Raw genomic sequence first — 20891 nt, forward strand, 5'->3', positions numbered from 1 at the left:
CCCACACATCCCCCTTTTGCCGCCTTCGGGATAAAAACAACACAAAGCACAACACACGAAAACAAACCCAAGTCAGCAGGCGAATGTTGAACTTGGTGTGTTCAAGAATTTCGTGGGTGGCTCTCGGAGGAGTATTTATCTAAAAAAAAGGGAAAACCAAATTAAAATTAAAAATAAGAGATTAATTTTATGTACAGGATAAAATAAAAACTAATTTAATGTAGCTATAAACAAAAAATAACAACAATAACTAAAGAAAACTAAAACGGTCTATTTAAGTGGAAAAAATCTATTTAAACTTTACTTTTATTAAAGTGAAACAAAGTTTAATGTCTAGCCCTAAAATACCCTTTTTAATGTTACAATTAAATTATTTAGCTGAGCAATACTATCGATACTTCCTAAATTTTATAACTATCAATGATTTATAGTGCTATTCATGGTTTTATCAACCCTAAAAATAACTCCTCAGTGGAATATTTAACTATTCATTTTTTTTTGATTGTGTATCCTTCCAAGAAGACCTCGTTTGAAAAGTACCAAAATCGCTGTTTACTCAGCTTGAACTTTTCTTTCAACTTTTTGTCTTTTCTGTGCGTTTTTTTTTTCTTTTTTTAGTTAACGATGCGCAGTATTTATACGATTTTAATGCCGCGAGCGGTCCAAAAGAAACTGAATCCTTGCGCTCGAGCCATCCACCACCCACTCAAATGGGGCGCTCATAAAACGGGGCACATAACAAATGATAGTCCCGGCCACGCCCATTGCTACTCCAGCCCACAAAAGCAAAAAAAAAAAAGACAGCACAATTAATGCATTAAAAAGGAGGACGAGGATGAGGAAGCAAAAGCGAAACATTTGCAAGGCCAATAAAAATGCCATTTAATGACGCCTGCAAATTTTCGAGCCTCAAATAATCAGCATAAAAATGAGCAAAAATGCTGAATATAAAATTAATTGAAATATCCCGCAGAGAGCGATGGCAAAGAGCCAGATGAAGGAACATTAAATATAAAACATTCCGGGAGTCAAATGCCAGGGATTTTCCAACAGCGATTGACAGGCGAATTGTGATTGCCATTGCGATTAAAACGCGAAGCGGTTCAAACCGATAATGAGCCAAACAGAAGCGAGGTGAACCGGTAAATGTTGCTCAATGGATTACGAGGGGGAATCCCTTGAATTGAATTATTTATGTGCTAAAGGCAATGACAGTCGGTTTGAGAACATTTCGAAATTAAATTCCAATAATTAAAAAATACTCAAAAATTAATAAACCAAAATTTAAGAGATAAGTTAACAATTAAAGTTTTCAAAAATTCTCTAAAATATCTTTAAGTTTATCCAACAAAAGGTTGTATTCTTGGAGGCCAAGGAAGAAAGCTCTCAAGACGACAAACCAATTAAGGCAAAGGACACAAAAGAGGAAATGGCAGGGGTATGAAATAAGAACGAGGCAATGGGAGAGCGGGGCAAAATGGAATGACGACTGAGCGAATCAGTTTCCCCATTCGGTCCAAGATGTCGCTCTGCCCAGCTTATTGGCTCAGTTGGAGGAAGTATGCCGGCATTTCCCTAGAACCCCCCCCAGTTCCGCCCACTCCTTATACACTCTAGACTCCAACGGCTGTCCATTCCTCCATCCATCCATCTCAATTTACTGCGTGAGACTTTTGTCAACGCACGGCGAGAAAATGAATGCCAGGAATTGCAGAGCCCAAACGGAAAAAAAGAATGACAGCGGAAAATGGAGAAAACGGGCGTAGTGGGGTGGGAATGGGTGGTTCGAAGGACCAACGAACTGGTAACAGACATTAGGCGGACCTTCAAATGTGTAAGCGAAAAAGGTATAGAAGAAGTGTTAGCAAACACTTAATAAACATATTTGTTTAGGCTTTTTAAATATTAAAGCGACTTTATTAAAAGTTTTAAATAAATCTTTAAATATATTTAAAATTATAGAAATAAATACATCTTAAATATAGATGGAAATTCCATTTACAAGTATTTTAAAACCATTTGTATATAAATATTATATAGATTACAAAACATTACAGTATATTATTACAATTATAATTATAATTATTATAAATAAAGACAGTTTGAAACCTATAATTTAATACAAGAACCGTTATCCTTTTGAATACTTGTACTTTTCTATATATAATAGGTATATATTTTATATACTTCTGATTTTTGTCTCCAGTGTAGGAGAAGTAGAAGCCCAACGAAACGGACACGGTAAAAAAAAGTGTTGCCCAAAAAAACAATTTATGCGGGTCTCTGCCGCTTTCTCCCGCTTTCGCTCACTTCCTTTCTCGCTTTCTCTTGTTGATAGCTGAGGCCACAGTGTTACACTTGTGTGCGTGTGCGTTAGGGTGTGTAAAAGGGGTGTGCGTATGTGTGTGTGTGTGTGTGGGCAAACATAAACAACAGTTACGCTCGAACAACGGGCAAAGTTGCATTTCCGCTGTAACCGTTTTCCGCACAGGAAATGCGTTCGACGCGTGTTTGAAATATTGGGCCCAAAAGTCTTCTCCCCTGGATTTTCCCCTGCAGGCTTTTCCTTGGTTTTTCACTCCTCCCCTTTTTTGCGGTCAACTTGCCTGGCCAGTGATTTTGCTGCCGGTCCGGTCCTTCGAAAAGCTTTCTCTCGCTCGCTCACCAAAAACCAGTTTTCATCTCATTTGAGCGAGCATTTAATGTTCAGCCTTCGCGGGCTGGAAAACTGCACCAGGAAATGATTCTTAATCCCCTCGATTTTCCACCCAAAAACCTTCTACGATCGCGGAAATGCCGTTGGGGGAAGGGGAAGGGGGCGGGGCAGTGAGTGTGTGTGAGTGGATTTTCCGCAAAACGGTTTTGTTGCTGCATCGCAAATCATGCGTAATGGAATTGAAGTCGCAAAAAATTGTTGGCCACTGTTTGCGACAGATTAAATTCGATACAAACAATACGCGGAAAATAAAAGGCATTAAATAGTTTACACCTTTACAGGATATTGGGTAATTACGATAACAAGGTGGACAAATATTTATTTAGGTGATTAAAAAAAACGATAGGTATTTAAAATGAGAATAAGAAACACAAATTTCTGCTGACTAAAAATACTTTCAGAATGTCTTTCATAATATTTTTTATTGAGTCATAAGGTAAACGGAAAATGGGGACTCTTTTAATCTGTTTATAACTATAAATAAGTGAAAAATTGTTTTAAATCGGACCATTCATTAAAAAGTTATGAGCATTAAAGTTTGCGAGCGAGCAAGCAGTGCAAGCAGTCATTCTGCTGCTTGTATATCTCCATCTCCTTCGCTCTCCCTTTTCGCTGAGTATCTGATAGTCGAGGTATTCGACTATAGCGTTCTCCCTTGTTTCTCAATAAACAAAACAACAAACAAGATTCATGAATACCCAATCGATTCACCTTGATTGCCATTCAACTTGCGTATGTGCTCTCAGCATATTCTCACCTTGGCCAACTGCGATTTTTGATTCATTCCCTTTGTTTTTTGTGCCATGCCAAAGTTCGCCCCTTGGCCGAGATTCCACCTGTCCAAAAGGAGGTGTCTAAAGGGGCCACGCCCATTTTCGCACCTGGGCCACGCCCCCTGACTCACTCAGCCGCCCACTTGCATACGAAATGCGCAACACATTGGCTGCACTTGAACTGAATTCCCAGCGCTTCTTGTTGTTTTTCCGCCCTTTGTTTTCCCGGCCCTTGTCTAAGCCACTTGACGGCCTTTTGACCGCCTTCCTTTTCGGAAGAGAAAACTGTGAGGAAAATTGCCGGAAAAGCGGGGATGCGAGTGGGTTTGAGCTGCTGAATAAAAAACAAAAGTGAGGCGCCTTCAAATATGATGTCCTTGTGTCCTTGGCAGCATTCTTAATTGCCGCAACTTTGTTTTTTTTACCCGCCCTCCGGCGTTTTCTTTCGCATTCACTTAAAATGGTATCCATGTTGCAAAAGCCTTCTGGATTTCTTAATTATTTTTAAACGATTTTATTTACTTTTACGAGATATTATTTTAAAGCTATAAATTTGTGAAAGTGAAGAGGAAGTTGTGTGATAAATCGTGAAGTGCCAAAGTTTATTGCAGAAATTAAATGTTATTAAAAATGATAAATAATAAAAAACAAATGTTTGAAATAAAATCAATATTTTCAAAGCTAATAAAACTATAACAAATCAGTAGTACCAATTATAAAGTCAGAAGCGTTCTTTACTTTTATTTATTTCTACAATTTAGTGCCTCGAAAGCCTGAATGTCTCTTTTCTTTTGGGCAATTAGACCGGTATACAACCTTTTTTTTTTTACTATGTTTGCCTTTCGAGAGAAACGGCTAATGATCGGCTTCAGTTTTTCACGTTAATTGTTGGGCAACCTCGGCGAATCGAAGTGAAAACTAAACAAATTCCACGCTCTCGTGCTTTTCAATCAAAGCGAACTTCAATCGACGATGACAGAGTTGCTGATGATGGGGCCTAAGCCGCTTAGGCTTTTGCCCATGGAAACACCCATCGGACCACCCACCAATTGAACCACCCACTTGGCCGCAAAACAGACACATAAACCAACCCCAACCAACGCCCTCTCACCCATCAGTTTTTGGCATTTTGGCAAAAGCGATTAATTTCGAGTAATTGCAACTTAATGAAAAGCATTCAATTGTGCAAATTAATGGGAATGTCTTCAGCATTCTGATTCCCAGACATCCGTGTGTATTTTAGTGCCTGTTAATTAATGCTTTGATGAACCGCACTCAACTGTTTCTATTTCCACCTGCAAAAGGCCCAAAGTCCCGGGATTCCCAATTGCCAAACCAAACCGAACCGAACCAAACCGATTTTCATCTGCGGCACTTGCGGATTTTGCCCGGAATTGTAAGCGATTGCCATGGCCATCGAGGCGGAATACCAAATCGGTTTATCGTAAATGTATCTATTTGCCTATTTTGGCAGAAAATTATGTCAAGGAATTCGGAATGTACAGCCAAATGGCTTAAGGTTTAGCATTTGTGAAGCTCAAACAAAAATTGCATCAAGCCAATTGAATGCCGAAATGTTTATGGTGCAATGAACCCAAAGTTGAGAAATGTTTATGTACGTTAAATTAAGACAATTATTTGTTTATTCGTTGATTTTTCTTATCCAAAAATAAATTGATATGAGACGATGATCGATTTGAGGTTAAGTGGTATCGATTTTGACTTGATATGCGGACACCTCAATTCGATATGCTCGAAATGTAAGCACTCATGTAAATTTGAGCGCTATCTCGCTCTATTTCGAATTGAGAGAGCTTGTACTTCTTGCCCTTCTTCTCTTTTTCGAAGTCAGAAAATTTTCATAAGAGAGATTTCGGTAAAAACGATATTGCATACCACTAATTTACCATGCGCATATCGATTTGACAATGAAAAAAAGGAAAAGTAATGTATGAAAATCCCCAAAAAGTTGGTTAGTTTAACCCCTCGTTCAATAAACATAATTATAAAATATAAAAAAATAGAAAATTAATATAAATTTTCTTCTTAAATCCGCAGCTTGATTGATTGATTGACCTGCGAGGCAAGGACCGGGCAAAACAGCGACCAAATGCAAGATGAATCCGGATCAACCGATGCCAATTCAAACCGGGGCGCCGCCTCCGCCCCCCTCGCAGCTGACCGCCCACACAATCGCCGTGTCCGCCGTCACCGCTGCCCCGCCCACCTGCTCCATGGCCGCCCATTATGGCGGCGGAATGGGCATTCCGCCCACATCGTCCGGCGGCGGTACGGCCGGCAACTATGTGTCCATCGGCATCCTGCCCAGCATGTCGCCCGCCCAGCTGCCCCCGCTCCTTCTGTCCGCTCCGCCCCCCGCGACGACGACCTTCAAGACCACGCCCCTTCTGCCCATGCCCACGCTCGAGGATATTGAGGTGGCCAACCAGACGGGTGGCCAGAGCGGTCAGGTAAGTTGTCTTTGGGAAATACATAGCATTAAAGGCTATAGCAAAACAGTTGAGCTTGAAAATTATCGATATTTTCGATATTTTCACAATATAAATGTTTTATAGGAAAAATACCAAATTAAATACGGAGAAAAAGGAAACTGTTGATATTTTTCAAAGCTCTCCTACACAGTAGAGCTTGAAAATTATCGATATTTTCGATATTTTGACAATATTCATGTTTTATAGGGAAAACACAAATGAAATATCGAGAAAAAGCAAGCTCATCTACACAGACAGTGGTGTCTAGAACTTGAAAATTATCGATATTTTCGATATTTACACCATATCGATGTTTTTATAATTTGTTTCTTACTTTTCCAGGTGGTCGTATCCATGGCTCAAACTTCAATGGCGCCACAGGGCATTTTAAAGTACCCCACGGCGGGCTATGTGAGCGACTTGATGGCACCGCCGCCCAACCTGTCGCTCCCCCTACCCCTGCAGCTGCCCCACCCCCCGCCGCCGCTGACCTCGATGGCCAGCAGTACCGCCGGCAGCAACAACAGCAACATTAGCAGCAGCAACATGAGCAACAGCAACAACAGCAGCAATTGCGGTACGCTGAAGAGCAATGCGAAGCTGTTGCCGCTCCAGCTGATGGCCACGCCCCCCAGCCGCAAGGAGCCGCTGACGCCCGCCCATCCGCAGGCGGCTTCGATTCAGGCCCAGGCTCAGGTGCAACACCAATTGCAGCAGCAGCACCAACAGCAGCAGCAGCAGCAACAGCAACATCAGCAACAGCGGCAACGCAAGCGGCAAGGATGGTGTTCATGCTTCGGCTCGGGGGATGGTGGCGCCACGGGGGGCGGCGGCACTGGTGGCCCGGGGGAAACCGGAAAGACGCCACCCGGATACGGAAGCAAGGAGAAGAAGAAGAGCCGCAAGGCCACCTCCCAAACAGTGTGGTCCGCCCTGCTCACAAACCTGGGCATCTGCATGCTTCTGCTCGCCTACACACTGCTGGGTAAGCAAATCAAATCCAAATTAAGTTAGCCTAATTAATTCAATAAATTAACAAACGAATTTAATTCAAATAGTTGTTGCCTGCGACGAGAACTTAATTTGATTTATTTTTCAATTTTAAAGTGGCATTGGGTGAAGTTTGCTCGCTTTTTATGCAGTAAATGAAATATTGAAGAAAAATGAGTCGGAATTTTAGAGGTAGAAGTAACATAACTTGTGGATTTTTATAATATAAAAATATATAATAATTATTTAAGGATATAAATAAATAATATTTCAAGTACTATACAATAAATAAAAAAACATTTCTGTGCAGCTTATTTTGATTGGCTTTACTTATAATTATTTAGAAATAATTATTTGGAAAAATAATATTTCAGCCAGGTTTATTACGAATTATAACTTTCTGTACTTATAATTATTTAGAAATATATATTTGAAAAAATTATATTTAAGAGAAGTATATTAAGAATTAAAACTAATAAGCTTTTAATAGATAAAGATTTAATTTTTAAGAAAAAGATAAATCAGAATTTTTCTAGAAACATATCATTCTATGAGATATTTTTATTACCTAGTTTTCTTTCCGTTTTTAATGAGTGTATGTGGCTTTTCTGGCGTGCATGTGATTTTCTTTTAATTGTATTTGAGCAGTTTTGAGCACCCCTCCTTGAAGACTTCTCAATCACTTAAAAACTATCAAAATTGCCATAATTTAGTGGCTTTAAAGACCATATACATATATGTATGTCCGAGCCTGCAGCTAAATAGCCAAATTGACGGCACTGTGCGTGACAGGCACTCACATATCATTTGTATCCGCTGTCTGTTGTTGCCAGTTGCCATTTCATTGTTGCGGCCGCCCTAATTAACGCGGCATCTTCTTTCGGCCACGCGTTCATCTCATTTGCTCTTTTTGCGGCGCGTGTGTCATATACAGATACAGATACATTTCCAGCTACAGATATGGATACATTTACAGATACGAATACAAATACAAAGTCGGATACAGATGGGTTTACACTAGTGGATACCGTTACTGTTACCCGGAACAAGGACGATACAAGGATGCTTAATGTATCTTGTCACAGAGTTCGACGTTTAAATTAACCAACAACAGGAACTGGGTGGAACGCCACCAAAGCCGCCGCACGACAACGTGATAAATTTAATTAATCATTCGCCGCCACCTCCGCCCTATATTCATTCCCCTCCCCCTTTCCCTTTCCACCCCCTTTTGATGCCAAAAACAAACGTCAAAATGGCGGCCGCAGCGCCAAAACTTATGTTTCACCCACTTGGCTGTATTTGCGTTACAGTGATCATTAAATATAGAAAATAGTGATATATTCCCTTGTACAGGTGTCTAAAAGTAGGCTACAATATATATATTTCAGCTTTAAGTCCGTAAAAAAGAAAATAAATAAATATTTTCTTTTAAGCTAAAAGCCCTAAATTTAAGTTTTCTTAAGAACTAAAGGACAATTTAAACAGCCTTTAACATAATGCTTAGTTACATCTTAAAAAAAGCATTTTTTTTGTATTGTGTTTATTTATTTCTTTTTTACTTCCTAGTGCTACAAGGAATTCCTTATAAATTAATGCACTAGTCACAAAATTAAATTAAATTATTTAATTGCAAAACATGCGGGTAAAAAATGAATGAAATTGGGGTATTCGTATCACTTAAAGTTCTTTTGGGAATCCCTTTTAAAGAATACAAAAAAAAACTGCTTTAGTTTTAATATCCTTCAATATTATGTTATTTTCTTATTAGTTTTTATTAACTTTTGGTACAAAAATACGTTTCAAGGTAAAAGGAGCTAAATTTGTTTTTTTTTTTTAAGGGTTATAAGAGATTTCAATCAAACAACATGGAGGTTAACCACTGTAGATTTTGCTTAGGCAGAGATTGGCATACTTTTAGGCGCTGTCATGTTTATGAGCGAGTATTAGAAAACCAAAAGGCGACACTTGACGCGGACTCCGTCACATTCTCCGCATCCGCATCCGCATCCGGAAATCCGTCTCTATCTCCATTTCTCTGCCTCTGCCTCCGAATCTCTGGTCCTTTCTCTGGATTCAGGATTCCCTGATGGTGACGGCTGCTTTGACAAGCGATGGTAAGAGACACAACAGCAACGTCGCAGCAGACGCAACAGCAGCAACATCGCAACAGCAGCAACATGGAAAAACACGCAGCACACACACACACACACACACACTCACGTATGCGTGTGCCTGTGCCTGTGACTGTGGAAATACTTTAAACAAATCGAAAAATTCGCACTTGTGTGTGCGTGCGACAGATGGGCAAAAAAGTTGTCCCTTGTTAGGAGGAAATCATCAAAATGACACAAACAATTATTTAACTTTCGCTAGGCCGTGCGTGAGACCGGTGACGTCACACGACACACACACACATGACAAATGAATTTCCCCCCAACCCATTTTCATGCTTCAGCGAAAGTTACAAGTTGGACAAATAGGTCTATTTACATTAAAGCCTTTTCGGTGGGTAACCTACTAATTTAATTTATTAAAATTTTGGGAATTTCTAATATAGTGGGCTATTTATTTATATTAATTAATTCATAATTAATTTTAACTTAAAAATAAATTTATATTATAGCTAAAATATATACCTAAATTATCTATCAACCTTTGTAAGTTAAGGGTATTAAAATTCGGAAAAAAAAACTAAAAAATAAATGCTGCTTAATAATTTGACTAAGAATTAATTGAAACATTGAAATTTGCAATTATGGACTTATAAGCAAAGACAGAAGCGTACCAATTAAATATAAAAGCTTATGAGTTAAAGAAACGACATCATTACCCCATTTAAAACACAGGAACCGATTGCTGCTGACGGACAAGTTAAACGATGTCATAAAACAAAAGAGGCAACTATAAAAAAATTGCTTTGACAACTACATAATTACCAATACATTTCCCGCTCAATAAATCTCATGTCAGGTTCTTGCAGGAAAATGGGAATAAAAACAAATGTCAGTGGTACTTCAGCTTTATGTCCGGCCCATCATCTTGGCATTCCGATCCGATTTTCCGCCATTCACCGTGTATTATTTTTAACTTTGACATGTGTTGGCTTTTGGCGAGGACATCAACTCATCATTCTCAGGCAGAACAAAAAAAAAAAAGACGAAAATGGAAACTTTGTCGAAGGCAGGCGAAAACTTTTCAAAAACTTGACAAAATGTGTCACATGTGAGCGTGTGTGTATTAGTTGGCGAGCATTAACATTAAATGAGTGACAGGAATCAACACGGATGGCCCCAAAGGCCCCAAAACGAGAATGAGGAAATGGGGTATCGATTGGGTACGAAAAATGAGGCAGAGGGGTTGAACTTGAATAAGGACGGTGTCCTAAACAAATTCGAGGAGATTAGTAAGTAGAGCTTGAAAAAATATCGACAGTTTGCTGTTTTCCCTTCAAAACATCGATATTAGGGAATCGATACAGTCAAAATATCGGAAATATCGATAATTTTCAAGTTCTATTAGTAAGGCAGAATCCAATTCGTACAATCATATAGGTATTTCGAAGATTGTTATTATTTAAGTTATTAAAATATATAATATAATATTCAAAGTGTTAATGAATTGGGATTCCGATTGGTCAACTTGTGGTAGTTAGGATGATAGTTCTGAATAACCTATAAGATTTGAATATTTTACAAGGTTTTGTGTTATGTTATGTTTTCAATTCGATTTAATGCTTTTAGTGCCCCCCAGAGCATTTTCCTTTAAAATCCCCTCATAAATTCAGCTGGAACACGATGGAGAATGCCGTCCTGCCAACAGTGTGGTAGAAACAGGAAGCCCTTAAGCTGGCTCAGAGCGATTGCAACACCTTCAAGATGCTTTATGACCTGAGAGCCATCTCCTTCCTCCACTTGCATCTGCATCCTTTTTACCTTTTGCCTTTGGCAAACAAATGAGTTACTGAGATTTGAGATGTGTCACATGATGTGCACTGGGAAAAATGTATTTCATCATTCTATTAAAAAAGTTTGTTAGTTATTTTTTACAATCCAAGGATCCACAGACATCACCAGATTTCTGAAATCACTTATAATTGTGTCTAAAAGTATGCAACTATATTTTTAAATTCGAATTTATAGGTTATACTTTTAGGTACATATAATAGCTTGAAAATTGTTGATGCTAGTGCTTTCAATATTTTTTAAATATCAATGTTTATCGAAATCATTTAAGTTTTTTGACGTTTTATTAGGGAGTAACAAGTGTTTTAATTTTATTTAATTTTAATTGAATTTGATTTTATGAAAAAATGGATATAATCCATACGATACTGATAAAATATCGAAAATATCGATAATATCCCCCAACTTACTTATTACTTAATTTGAAGTTTTAAAATCGAAATAAAAAGTGCTATATGCCAAGTTCTCGCAGTGTCGCTTTTCTGATGTTTGGCTTTTGTTCGCCGACTCGTTGCAGGCTCCTTCATCTTCCTGACCATCGAGAACGAGGACTCGGCTCTGCTGCATCAGCAGCACACTCTGGCCAGCACCAAGCGCAATATGGCTGGCCTCGGGATCGGTAACAGTATCTATCAGTATCAGCAAAGGACACCGCAGCAGCAGCAGCAGCAGCAGCCGCATCAGGCGGTACAGGGACGTCATGCGGACAATGACACGGTGGCCGCTGCCGCCGCCATTGCCGCCCAGGGAACGTTGGCCGGAAATGCCAATGCCGGCGGCCCCAATCCATTTGGGCCCGCATCCAGTGGCGATTTTGTTTACGGCCTGGACGGCATGGATGCGTCCGATTTGGAGGCGGCCGGAATGCCCCAGTTCGCCCTCTCGCCGGACACCTACGATGTACGGCAGCGGACCATCGAGAATATCTGGGACATCACCGTCTCGCTCAACATTCTCTATAAGGAGAACTGGACAAAGTGAGTGACCAAAATATGTACAAATATTTTTTTACAATTTACAAAATTAAGTTCAAAAAGTTAGACGGCATTTACTTTAAATTTAAAAAAAGATTTTTTAAAATATAATTCTGTGAAAAAAAATAGTAAATCAAAATATTTTATATTTTAATAATAAATATTTTGTAGTATGTATTCATTACAGTCATTATTAATTTTAAATGCGGAAAAAATAAATAGTAATGACTTCAAATATTTATTGTAACATTTTTTATCCTGGTTCAAATATTTTAAAATTAGATAATTTATTTACATTTGTTTTGTATTTAATATTACATTATTTCATTTAATTTAAATATGTAATTTGAATCTTTAAATTTAATATGCAAATATTTGTTTATTACAAATCCATTTGTTTTTCTATGTTCAACAGTTGAAAAGATGACATTTATCAAATTCATAAATTTTAGTTTAGCTATACGTTTTTTTTTAATTTTTTAAAGAACATTTTACTAAAAATAATTGTTTAATATTAAAATAAAATAAATAAAATGCTCCTCTGTGCGTATACTTGATGTAAGCAACCTGGGCGTATACTTTATTTTTCCATATTGATTTCCCAGTGTGATTCCTTTGACTTTCTCACTCTCTCCTTCTCTTTCTCTGTGTCTCTCTCTCTGTCTCCCTTACAGATTAGCCGCACTTGAAATAGCCAAGTTTCAAGACCAATTAATCAAGAGACTGAACGAGGATGTTATGCTGCAATTATCACACGACGATGTGGCCAACGCCCCCTCCTCATCCTCGTCGTCGGGCGCCTCTGGTGTTCCGGGGAGCAACAATCCGGCCACGGAAGCCGTGCTCCTTCACACACACTATCACCATCATCGCGCCGGAGGCGTCGGGGGCGTGGCAGTGGGCGGGGGACCGCCGCATGAGTGGAATTTTGCCAAAGCGTTTTTGTATTCGCTGACCGTTTTGACCACAATTGGTAAGTGCCAGTGGCCTTCTGCCTTTGGAGGGAGGGGGGGCTTTTGAGGTACAAGCACCCCCACCCCCGTCCCCAAAAGAGGGAGATAGAAACAATGGTCCCCAGCCAAGCTCTCTTCATTTTTCCCCATTCTGGCTGTGGGCCATAAATTTGATGTTCCACCAACGGAAATTTGTTTTACTTGAATGGCGAGTACGCTCTTGTTTGCAGGATACCAAAGGCAATAGCGGCCAAAAGAGGGAAATACACTGCAAAAAGTCAGTTAATATTTTTTTATATAATCCGCAATGCAAAATGACAAACGAAGCTATAAAAATGATCTCTAGTACTATTCATGGTTGTAAAATTTATTTAATATCGATAGTTTGGTCTTAATATCGATGGTATCGCTCAGCTTAATAATTTAGTTTTACAGGTGATGTTTTTAGTCGCGATTACAATTTACATTTATTTATAGTTGTCCTTGGCTTTGAAACTTTTTATTTATTTTTATTATCAAATTCCGGAAGTATCGATTATATCGAAAGTGGTCGTTATCAATAGCCAAAACTATCGGTGGTGTCCACTATCGATTTTTTCACAATGCAAAATGTGTATTCGATCGATATTTTTATCGTAGTAAAAGTGATGTAAGGGTCAAAATTATATTTTGTCAGTGTATAAAAAGGGGGTACGGGACTGGGGCGACGGGAGGGCTATGGGCATGACTCGTACACCTTTTGACACCATCGCATGAGTGCATTTGGGGCCCAACCAACTGCTGTTGTTGATGGCAACTAAAGAGAATAGCGGAGTGGTCAAAAAAGGGGACTAAAAGGGGGCTATAAATGTGGCTGCCAAAAGGGGTGGGGGTGAAAACGGGAAGAGGGGGCCTTGATGATGATGCGATCCCATGGTCACATCCATGATGCAGGTTGCACAACGAAGCCGGAGTAATTCGTGGCATAAGAACTGCAGTGGTAATTGATTGATGTGCGTACCGGACGCGGGCTTAAAGTGTTATCGTTTCCAGACAACGATTATTTATCGAGGGGATTACAGGTGTCTATCGAAAAAACAAAGATAGCCAAATTAATGGAAAGCAAGTTTTTTGCTTAAAATTCAGCGATTTTTTCAAGGTTGAAGTTAAATGCAGTCGAATATTAATTTTATTCCCGGAACAATTGCAAATATTTAAATAAACATTTGATTCGTTAGAAAATTAAAAGTATTGTACTTAATCTTATTTTAAATATATTTTTTAATATTGCTTTTTTTCCAAATATTAAAAATATATATTCATTGCTTTTACGATTTTTTTTACCTTTCTCTTAAACATAAATTTTTCAATTTGTATTCCATATCGACTGTGTGATAGATTTCCAGCTCTGTCCTTTCAATTACCGAAACTAATTCGATAAGACTTCGATTGCTGACTCTGTGAGGATTTCTCAATTGGCATTTGTCAGCAGCAAGGACCCCCGGAAAATCTTCAGCTCCTGGGAAAAGGTCCTGGCCAATTTTAAATATTGGTTTGTGGAGGGCCAAAACTTTTAAGCCCCTAACATCCATCTATGTTCAGGGGATTTTCCCGCACCTTTTCCCTGGATTTTTCCTCTCCTGCTAGCCAGTTGTTGGATTTCCCAGCAAAAGTGCCGTGTGCGTTTTTCTCTCTCACTTGGAAGGTAATTTCGTAGGCCCAAGAAGCCAAAAAAAGGGAGACAAAAAACCAAGCCGAAAGTCAAATATTGATAGAGCAAAACAACAAACGAAGCTATTTGCTTAGCCCGAATGGCCGAGACACACACACAGGCATTCTAGGGTTTTATAGCAACGTATATATCCGTATATATATGCAAGGATACATCGACACGACTTTCCACTTGTGAAAATGCTATAAAATAAAATTTGCAAAAATTTTCTGCTGATCTTGGCAGTTTATGCCAATGCCAAAAGGCCAGAAAGCAAATATAGGACCAGAGAAACGACCACCCCATCCCCGCCCATCATTACTCCACTCCACGCCCTTGCAAATGTGCATAAAAATGGGAGCAGGAGGCGGGGCAGTTTGCAATTGCGTTAGTCAGGAGACTGCCGGGACATTTGTATTAACATGACATCCTGGCATCCTGGCATCCTCGCACCCAAAATAAAAAACAAAAAAACACACACCCACTCCTTGTCCTTGTCCTTGCTTATTATTATTATTATTATTGTTTTTGTGGGTTGTGCTCGTTTTTTTCGGCCTGGAAAAAGCGGGGGCAGCAGGTCTTCATTGTTCTTGGACGGGCAGCCCGAACAATATGATTATGATTATTGGTCCGTGCTTCTGGCCAAAGGACTAAGCCAGTCGAGTACTCGAATGCAGCGGAATGTTCCATGCTCCGATACTCTATAATTAACTTGGCTTTAAAGTTTTATAGGTTTTTGGAGCTTCCTAAAATTTTACTAGAAAGGAAACTATTTTAAAGCACAGGAAAAAAATCTAAATTAAATAGGTTCAATTCCACCTTATTTCATATCAATAAAAAGAAGATATGATTAATGTCAAATTTATAATTTAAACTTAAGATAAGACAAAAATTATAAAAATACTAATAATGTAAAATTTTTTGAAGAATCATATCAAAATGATCTTTAAAAAATATAAATTTGACCTGCTCATATCAATATGATATTTTTCTATTTTTTCTGTTTATTTAATGTAAAAACGTAACCTTATTTTAGGATATATGACTAAAATAGTTCAGGTGTAGTAAGGTGGCATTTGTAAAAGCCTTAAAAAAAACTATTTGCATTTAATTATCAAATTATTATACAATCTTAAAATTACACTTTTTTCGACAGGGGCTTCAAAGTATAAACAAAAACCAAAACATATAAATAAATACAGTCTTAGATCAATACGTTAAATTAATCAATGAGAAATCAAAAAAAAAAATATCTAGCTACATCTATAAGAATTCGAGGGTATCTCCAGGTTGAGCACTATTTAGCCAGCACATCCTCGTTCTTGGCGTGAGTTCTATGATTGTCTTGGGCATAAATGCGAATTTATAGGCAGCCTGCTCCTTCCGCTCCTCGAGATTCCTTCTGCTGTCGCTGGCACAATAAATAGGACCCCGGATCGGGATCGGCCAATCCCCTGGACAGCAATAAGACAAGTAATTTAGTTGCAAAATAATTTTAAATTTCATTTTCCATTTTCACAAGCACACACATACACACACACACAGTGAGGGGATGAGAATGAAACTGAAACTGAGGAAACTGAAGCTCCATTTCCACATTCACTATCATCAATTGCGCATCTTTGGGGCCCTGCGATTCCGTTTTATGCTCCGCCATATTGTATTATGTGTGGGCATAACCGAAGGACCATCGATATATAAATGGGCCTCAATGAGCATGGGCATGGGAAGGGGCATGGGGAGGGGGTAGGGGAACTTGGATAAACCCGAGTCCAAGTCGAAGGCAGATTAGGTCTAGTTGTTTATGGCGAGAGTGTGTGTTTAAGCTGCGACCGGGTAATTGTATTTACTTGCCCGCACACGCATATTCGATAAATAATTCACTCGCCTATCGGCTTAGTGCCCCATCCCTAATCAGTAATCACAACCCATAAACGCTTACAGCGATTTATTTGCATAATCGATAAATACCTATCGGAAGGGAAATGAATGGCGAACATTGTGGGCAAATTGAACTTTGTAAGTTGAGTTGTAATGGAAAGAAAATTAACTTTGTGAGCAGCATTGTAATAGGAAAAAAATATGTGGGGGATACCCTTTTGATTAATTCGATCACTGTTTTCTGGTATAAGTTTTGAGGTTAAGGAACGCTCATCCATAGATTGAGGTTATGGAGTAATCGAGGTTACCACATAAAGTGTAAAAGGGCTTTAATATAACCAATATTATTACTAATTTCTATGATAGTTAACTTTCAACCGGATATACATAGATATAGATTTAATAGATTTCCTTCACCGAGTTTGAGTCTCTCCTCGTGCCTCCTCAATATTGAAATCTTTCAATATCTTTCAATAAAATATGTAGATGCCCTCGTTATCCTTGAGTTCCCTGATATCCCAGCAAATTGACAGCGCGGCAGCTGAGTTTTACAGCCCCCTCGAGTCGGGTCAATGGCAATATTATTAGCCATGGGTGGTGGCGGGGGGTTTTCTGGGTGTTAAGGGGGGTTTTGCTAGATTTTGGCTTTTGCGCCACCCCCCGAGCACAGTGGTGCAAATAAATCAGCAAAATGTTGCCGAAAATCTTGCCAAAGATTGATTTATGCCTCTCCCCTAGAGCACAACAATGGCCCACTGTGCGGGGATGGGAAAAGGGATATGGATATATCGATATATCGGTGGGGGGTACTTTCAGGGGATGCTGAGCTGTCGTCTGCTTTGTGACACATTGACATTTTGGCCATGCGGAAGGGGCGAGGGGGTATTTCATTTAAATTTGCTGTCAACGCAATTACATGGTTACCAAGGTCTTGGAAATCCGCTTCCTGTTTCACTCACTGTTGCTTATTTAAGTGAACATACATAACCCCCATACACTGATAAAAAAAAATGATTGGATTTTTTTATTTAACGATTTATGCTAAAATCAGGTTTTATAAACTCAAATTAATTTCTCAAGCTGCCTAAAAATCTTGCATTTAATTCAAAAAATTTTTATAAATATTTTTTAAAAATTAAAATAATAATAGCCATAATTTTTCCTTTAGAGTATATAATATAAATTTAAATAAATAATCAGATTTTAAAATGCATTTTAAAATACTTTTTAAAAACTCTAATTAATCTCTAAAGATGCCAAAAAAGCTTAGATTTAATTTTATAAAATCATTAAATTTTTTAAAATGTGTTGTAAAAATTAAATAAATAATAGCAATCATTTTTCCTTTAGACCTAATATAATATAATTTTTTTCTCTGCACTCATCTCCCCCAAAAATGTCTCCTTTTCAAGAAGACACAGGCCGCGGGCACTTGAGCCCTGCCACATGTGATACCCCCATATTGATTCGATTCATTTGCTCCCACAGCTTCCTTCCAATCTCAAATGACTCACTTCCCTCGCAGGCAACATTTGTTCAATAAAAAAAATAGAAGACGCGGCAGCCAATAAACCACTCCCACGTGTAAATAAAAAAATATATATCGCAAAACCGCCGACTGAGAAATAAAAGAAAAAAAACAATAAAATTAAGAAATTTTCAAATTTATTCATGACACACCTGACGACGATTGCGTGTGTGTGTGTGTGTGCCACGCCCACCTACTCAATTGTTCCCCACCCCCTGTTCCTTTTTTTCCAACCTTCCTTAGGGAATTTCCGGCCTTAAGCTTGTTAAGCATTTTTATTGCCTCTGCCAGCTTAATTATTTTTGGTGCCCTTTACAACATGGCGAAAAATGGTATAAAAAAAGGCAGAGTGTGGGGAAAATTTACAGAGTTGGGGAGGGGTTTACCGGGCTTATATGTGAAGTTACGGCTCATTTGGGTAATGTCAATAAGTCGGATCTCTCGGGGGAGTAGCACAAATTGACTTCTGGCAAATTAATGTGGGAAAATCCAAAAAAACAAAAAAGGAAATTGTTAATGGACATTTTCTGCGCCGGAGAAAAATCTTTTAATAACCATTATATGGTTAGAGTAGAGGCTTATATATAAATGCGGAAACTGAAAAATTTGAATAAAAATAATACTTAACAGTATTTTATTTCGGTTTTTGACAAAAATATGAATTTTAAATTTTTTTTTTTGCTGTAACTTGACTAAAAATGATGTGACACCAAAAATGCATACTGTTTTGAACAGAATTTATTTTTTTGTTTTTTTTTCTGTAACTTGGCCAAAAATGGTCTTACACCAAAAATACTTTCCGTTTTGAACTGATAACAAACTAATAAATAAATCCACGACACTTTCCGTGTAATTTTGGAAAAATAAAATTTTTGCCAATTTTCAATTTTTTTATAAGGGGGTACATCATAATTTTTTGCAAAAAATGGTCAAAAAATAAATTGTTCCGGTTTTAATGCCAATCGATTGGAAATTTAATAACAAGTTCAGAAAGGTATGACAATCCATACTTTAAATCAGTATTTCCACTGTTACGATCAAAAACAAATATTTTTTGGTGGAAAATTGGGATCTGGGTTTTTGACAAAAATATGGATTTTTTTTTATGTAACTTCGACTACTTACAACGAAGTAACTCTACTCTTCTTTCTCCCCCTTCAGGCTATGGAAACGTGGCACCGCGCACGACTCTGGGGAGGATCGTGACCCTGGCGTACGCCTTCTTCGGCATCCCGCTGACCCTGGTCTACCTGAGCAGCACGGGCAGCATCCTGGCCCGCGTGGCCCGCGAGGTCTTCTCGAAGGCGCTGTGCTGCTGCCTGTGCTCGAACTGCGGCTACTGCTGCTACGACGAGAAGCGGATGGCCGAGAAGGAGCGCCGGATGCGCCGGAAGCGGCAGCAGGAGGAGCTGCGCAAGCAGCAGGCGGTCATGCAGGAGCCGTACTACGTGCGCGATGTCTTTCATGCCACGCCCGAAAAGGATGCGGCGGCCGCCGGAGGCGGAGCTCCGCCCCCGAATGCCGGTGGTCCGGGGGGAGGAGGAGGAGGAGGAGGCTCCTCCGGCGGACTGGGCGACATCGATTCGCTCAGTGCCAGCGAGTCCAGGGGCTCCATGCACGGCCTGAGCATCCTGGCCCCCATCCTCCTCTGCTTCTCGATGATGATCATCTACATTGTCTTTGGGGCCGCCGTCCTGTATCGCCTGGAGAACTGGCCCATCCTGGACGGCATCTACTTCTGCTTCATGAGCCTCTCCACCATCGGCTTCGGGGATATGCTGCCAGGATTGCGCCGCGAATCGAATGCCACCACCTGGTTCTGCTCGGTCTACATCATGTCGGGCATGACCCTCACGGCCATGTGCTTCAATGTCATCCACGAGGAGATTGTCCATCGGCTGCGCATAGTGGTGGAGTTCAAGAAGACGAGTGCCGCCAATTCGGGCAGCCTGTCCGCTGGTGGTGCTGGCGGCGGTCCCGGTGGCTCGATGATGGACGTGGCGCACGAGGAGGGCGGCCAGTACTATGTGCCGGCCTCTTGACACTACGAGAAGCGAGGGCATCTCTACCAGCGCAACCCCACCGAAGAGACCCTGGTGACAGGTGAGACCTTGCATTTCTATTTACTATTTTCGGCTTGTTTTAATACCATATGGTCCTTCGTGCCAGATTCGTTTTAATTTTTCTACAATTAATAAGGAGTAAAACCGATAACGCACAGAAAATAAGTTGACATATGATAGGGGTAAATTCTACCTAATTTCATATCAATAAAAAACATATATAAAACGTTTTAAAATTATCAATTTAATAGCATACCAGTTATTTCATGAAAATTATAAACATACAATACTTTTAAATACCAAATGTAGTATTTTTTAAACAAATAATATAAAATCAGATAGTTATAATCCTTCAAAAATATTATATTGACCGTTGCGTAACTGAATCGACATTAACTTTTAAATACCTTTATTAATTTGGTTACAGAAATATAAGATATCCGGCTCGAAGGACCAAATCAACTTTATTTTACAAATAATAGGAATAGTTAATAATGTTTTCTCCCCTTTCGCAGACACACCCACATCGCTGGTGCTGAAGGACTATGTAAACCACGAGCTGGTGCCCATCCTGACCATGGATCCGAATGGCGCCCGCCTGGCCCCCGCCCCTGCCCCCGCCTACACACCCGCCGCCCCCTCTGCGATGATACCCGAATCGGGTGAGGTCACCACACCCGGCAATAGCTGCATTGCCCACGGCAGCGATCCCGGATTGGGCTACTCCTCGCTGAGCAGTCCGCTCCTCGATGTCCTGACCACGCCCACCGGGGCCAACGCCTCCGGGGTCTACACCCTCGCCGAGGAAACGGAACTCGAGCTCCAGGAGACGCAGGTGGACAGGGAGCGCATCTAAGGAAGCTGAG

At 39.6% G+C, this 20891-nt stretch overlaps 1 protein-coding gene across 1 annotated transcript; it reads left to right on the forward strand.

Moving 5' to 3' along the window:
• The first annotated feature begins 5564 nt into the window (after positions 1-5564).
• Positions 5565-20657, forward strand: LOC108068649 (uncharacterized). Its single transcript, XM_044395046.2, has 6 exons — positions 5565-5960; positions 6324-6966; positions 11454-11913; positions 12585-12883; positions 19124-20065; positions 20541-20657. The coding sequence occupies exons 1-5, from the start codon at positions 5607-5609 to the stop codon at positions 20002-20004; spliced, it is 2637 nt and encodes an 878-aa protein (XP_044250981.1). The 5' UTR covers positions 5565-5606; the 3' UTR covers positions 20005-20065; positions 20541-20657.
• Positions 20658-20891: the final 234 nt, after the last annotated feature.

This window comes from Drosophila takahashii, chromosome X (genome assembly GCF_030179915.1).
Source record: "Drosophila takahashii strain IR98-3 E-12201 chromosome X, DtakHiC1v2, whole genome shotgun sequence".
Lineage (NCBI taxonomy): Eukaryota > Metazoa > Arthropoda > Insecta > Diptera > Drosophilidae > Drosophila > Drosophila takahashii.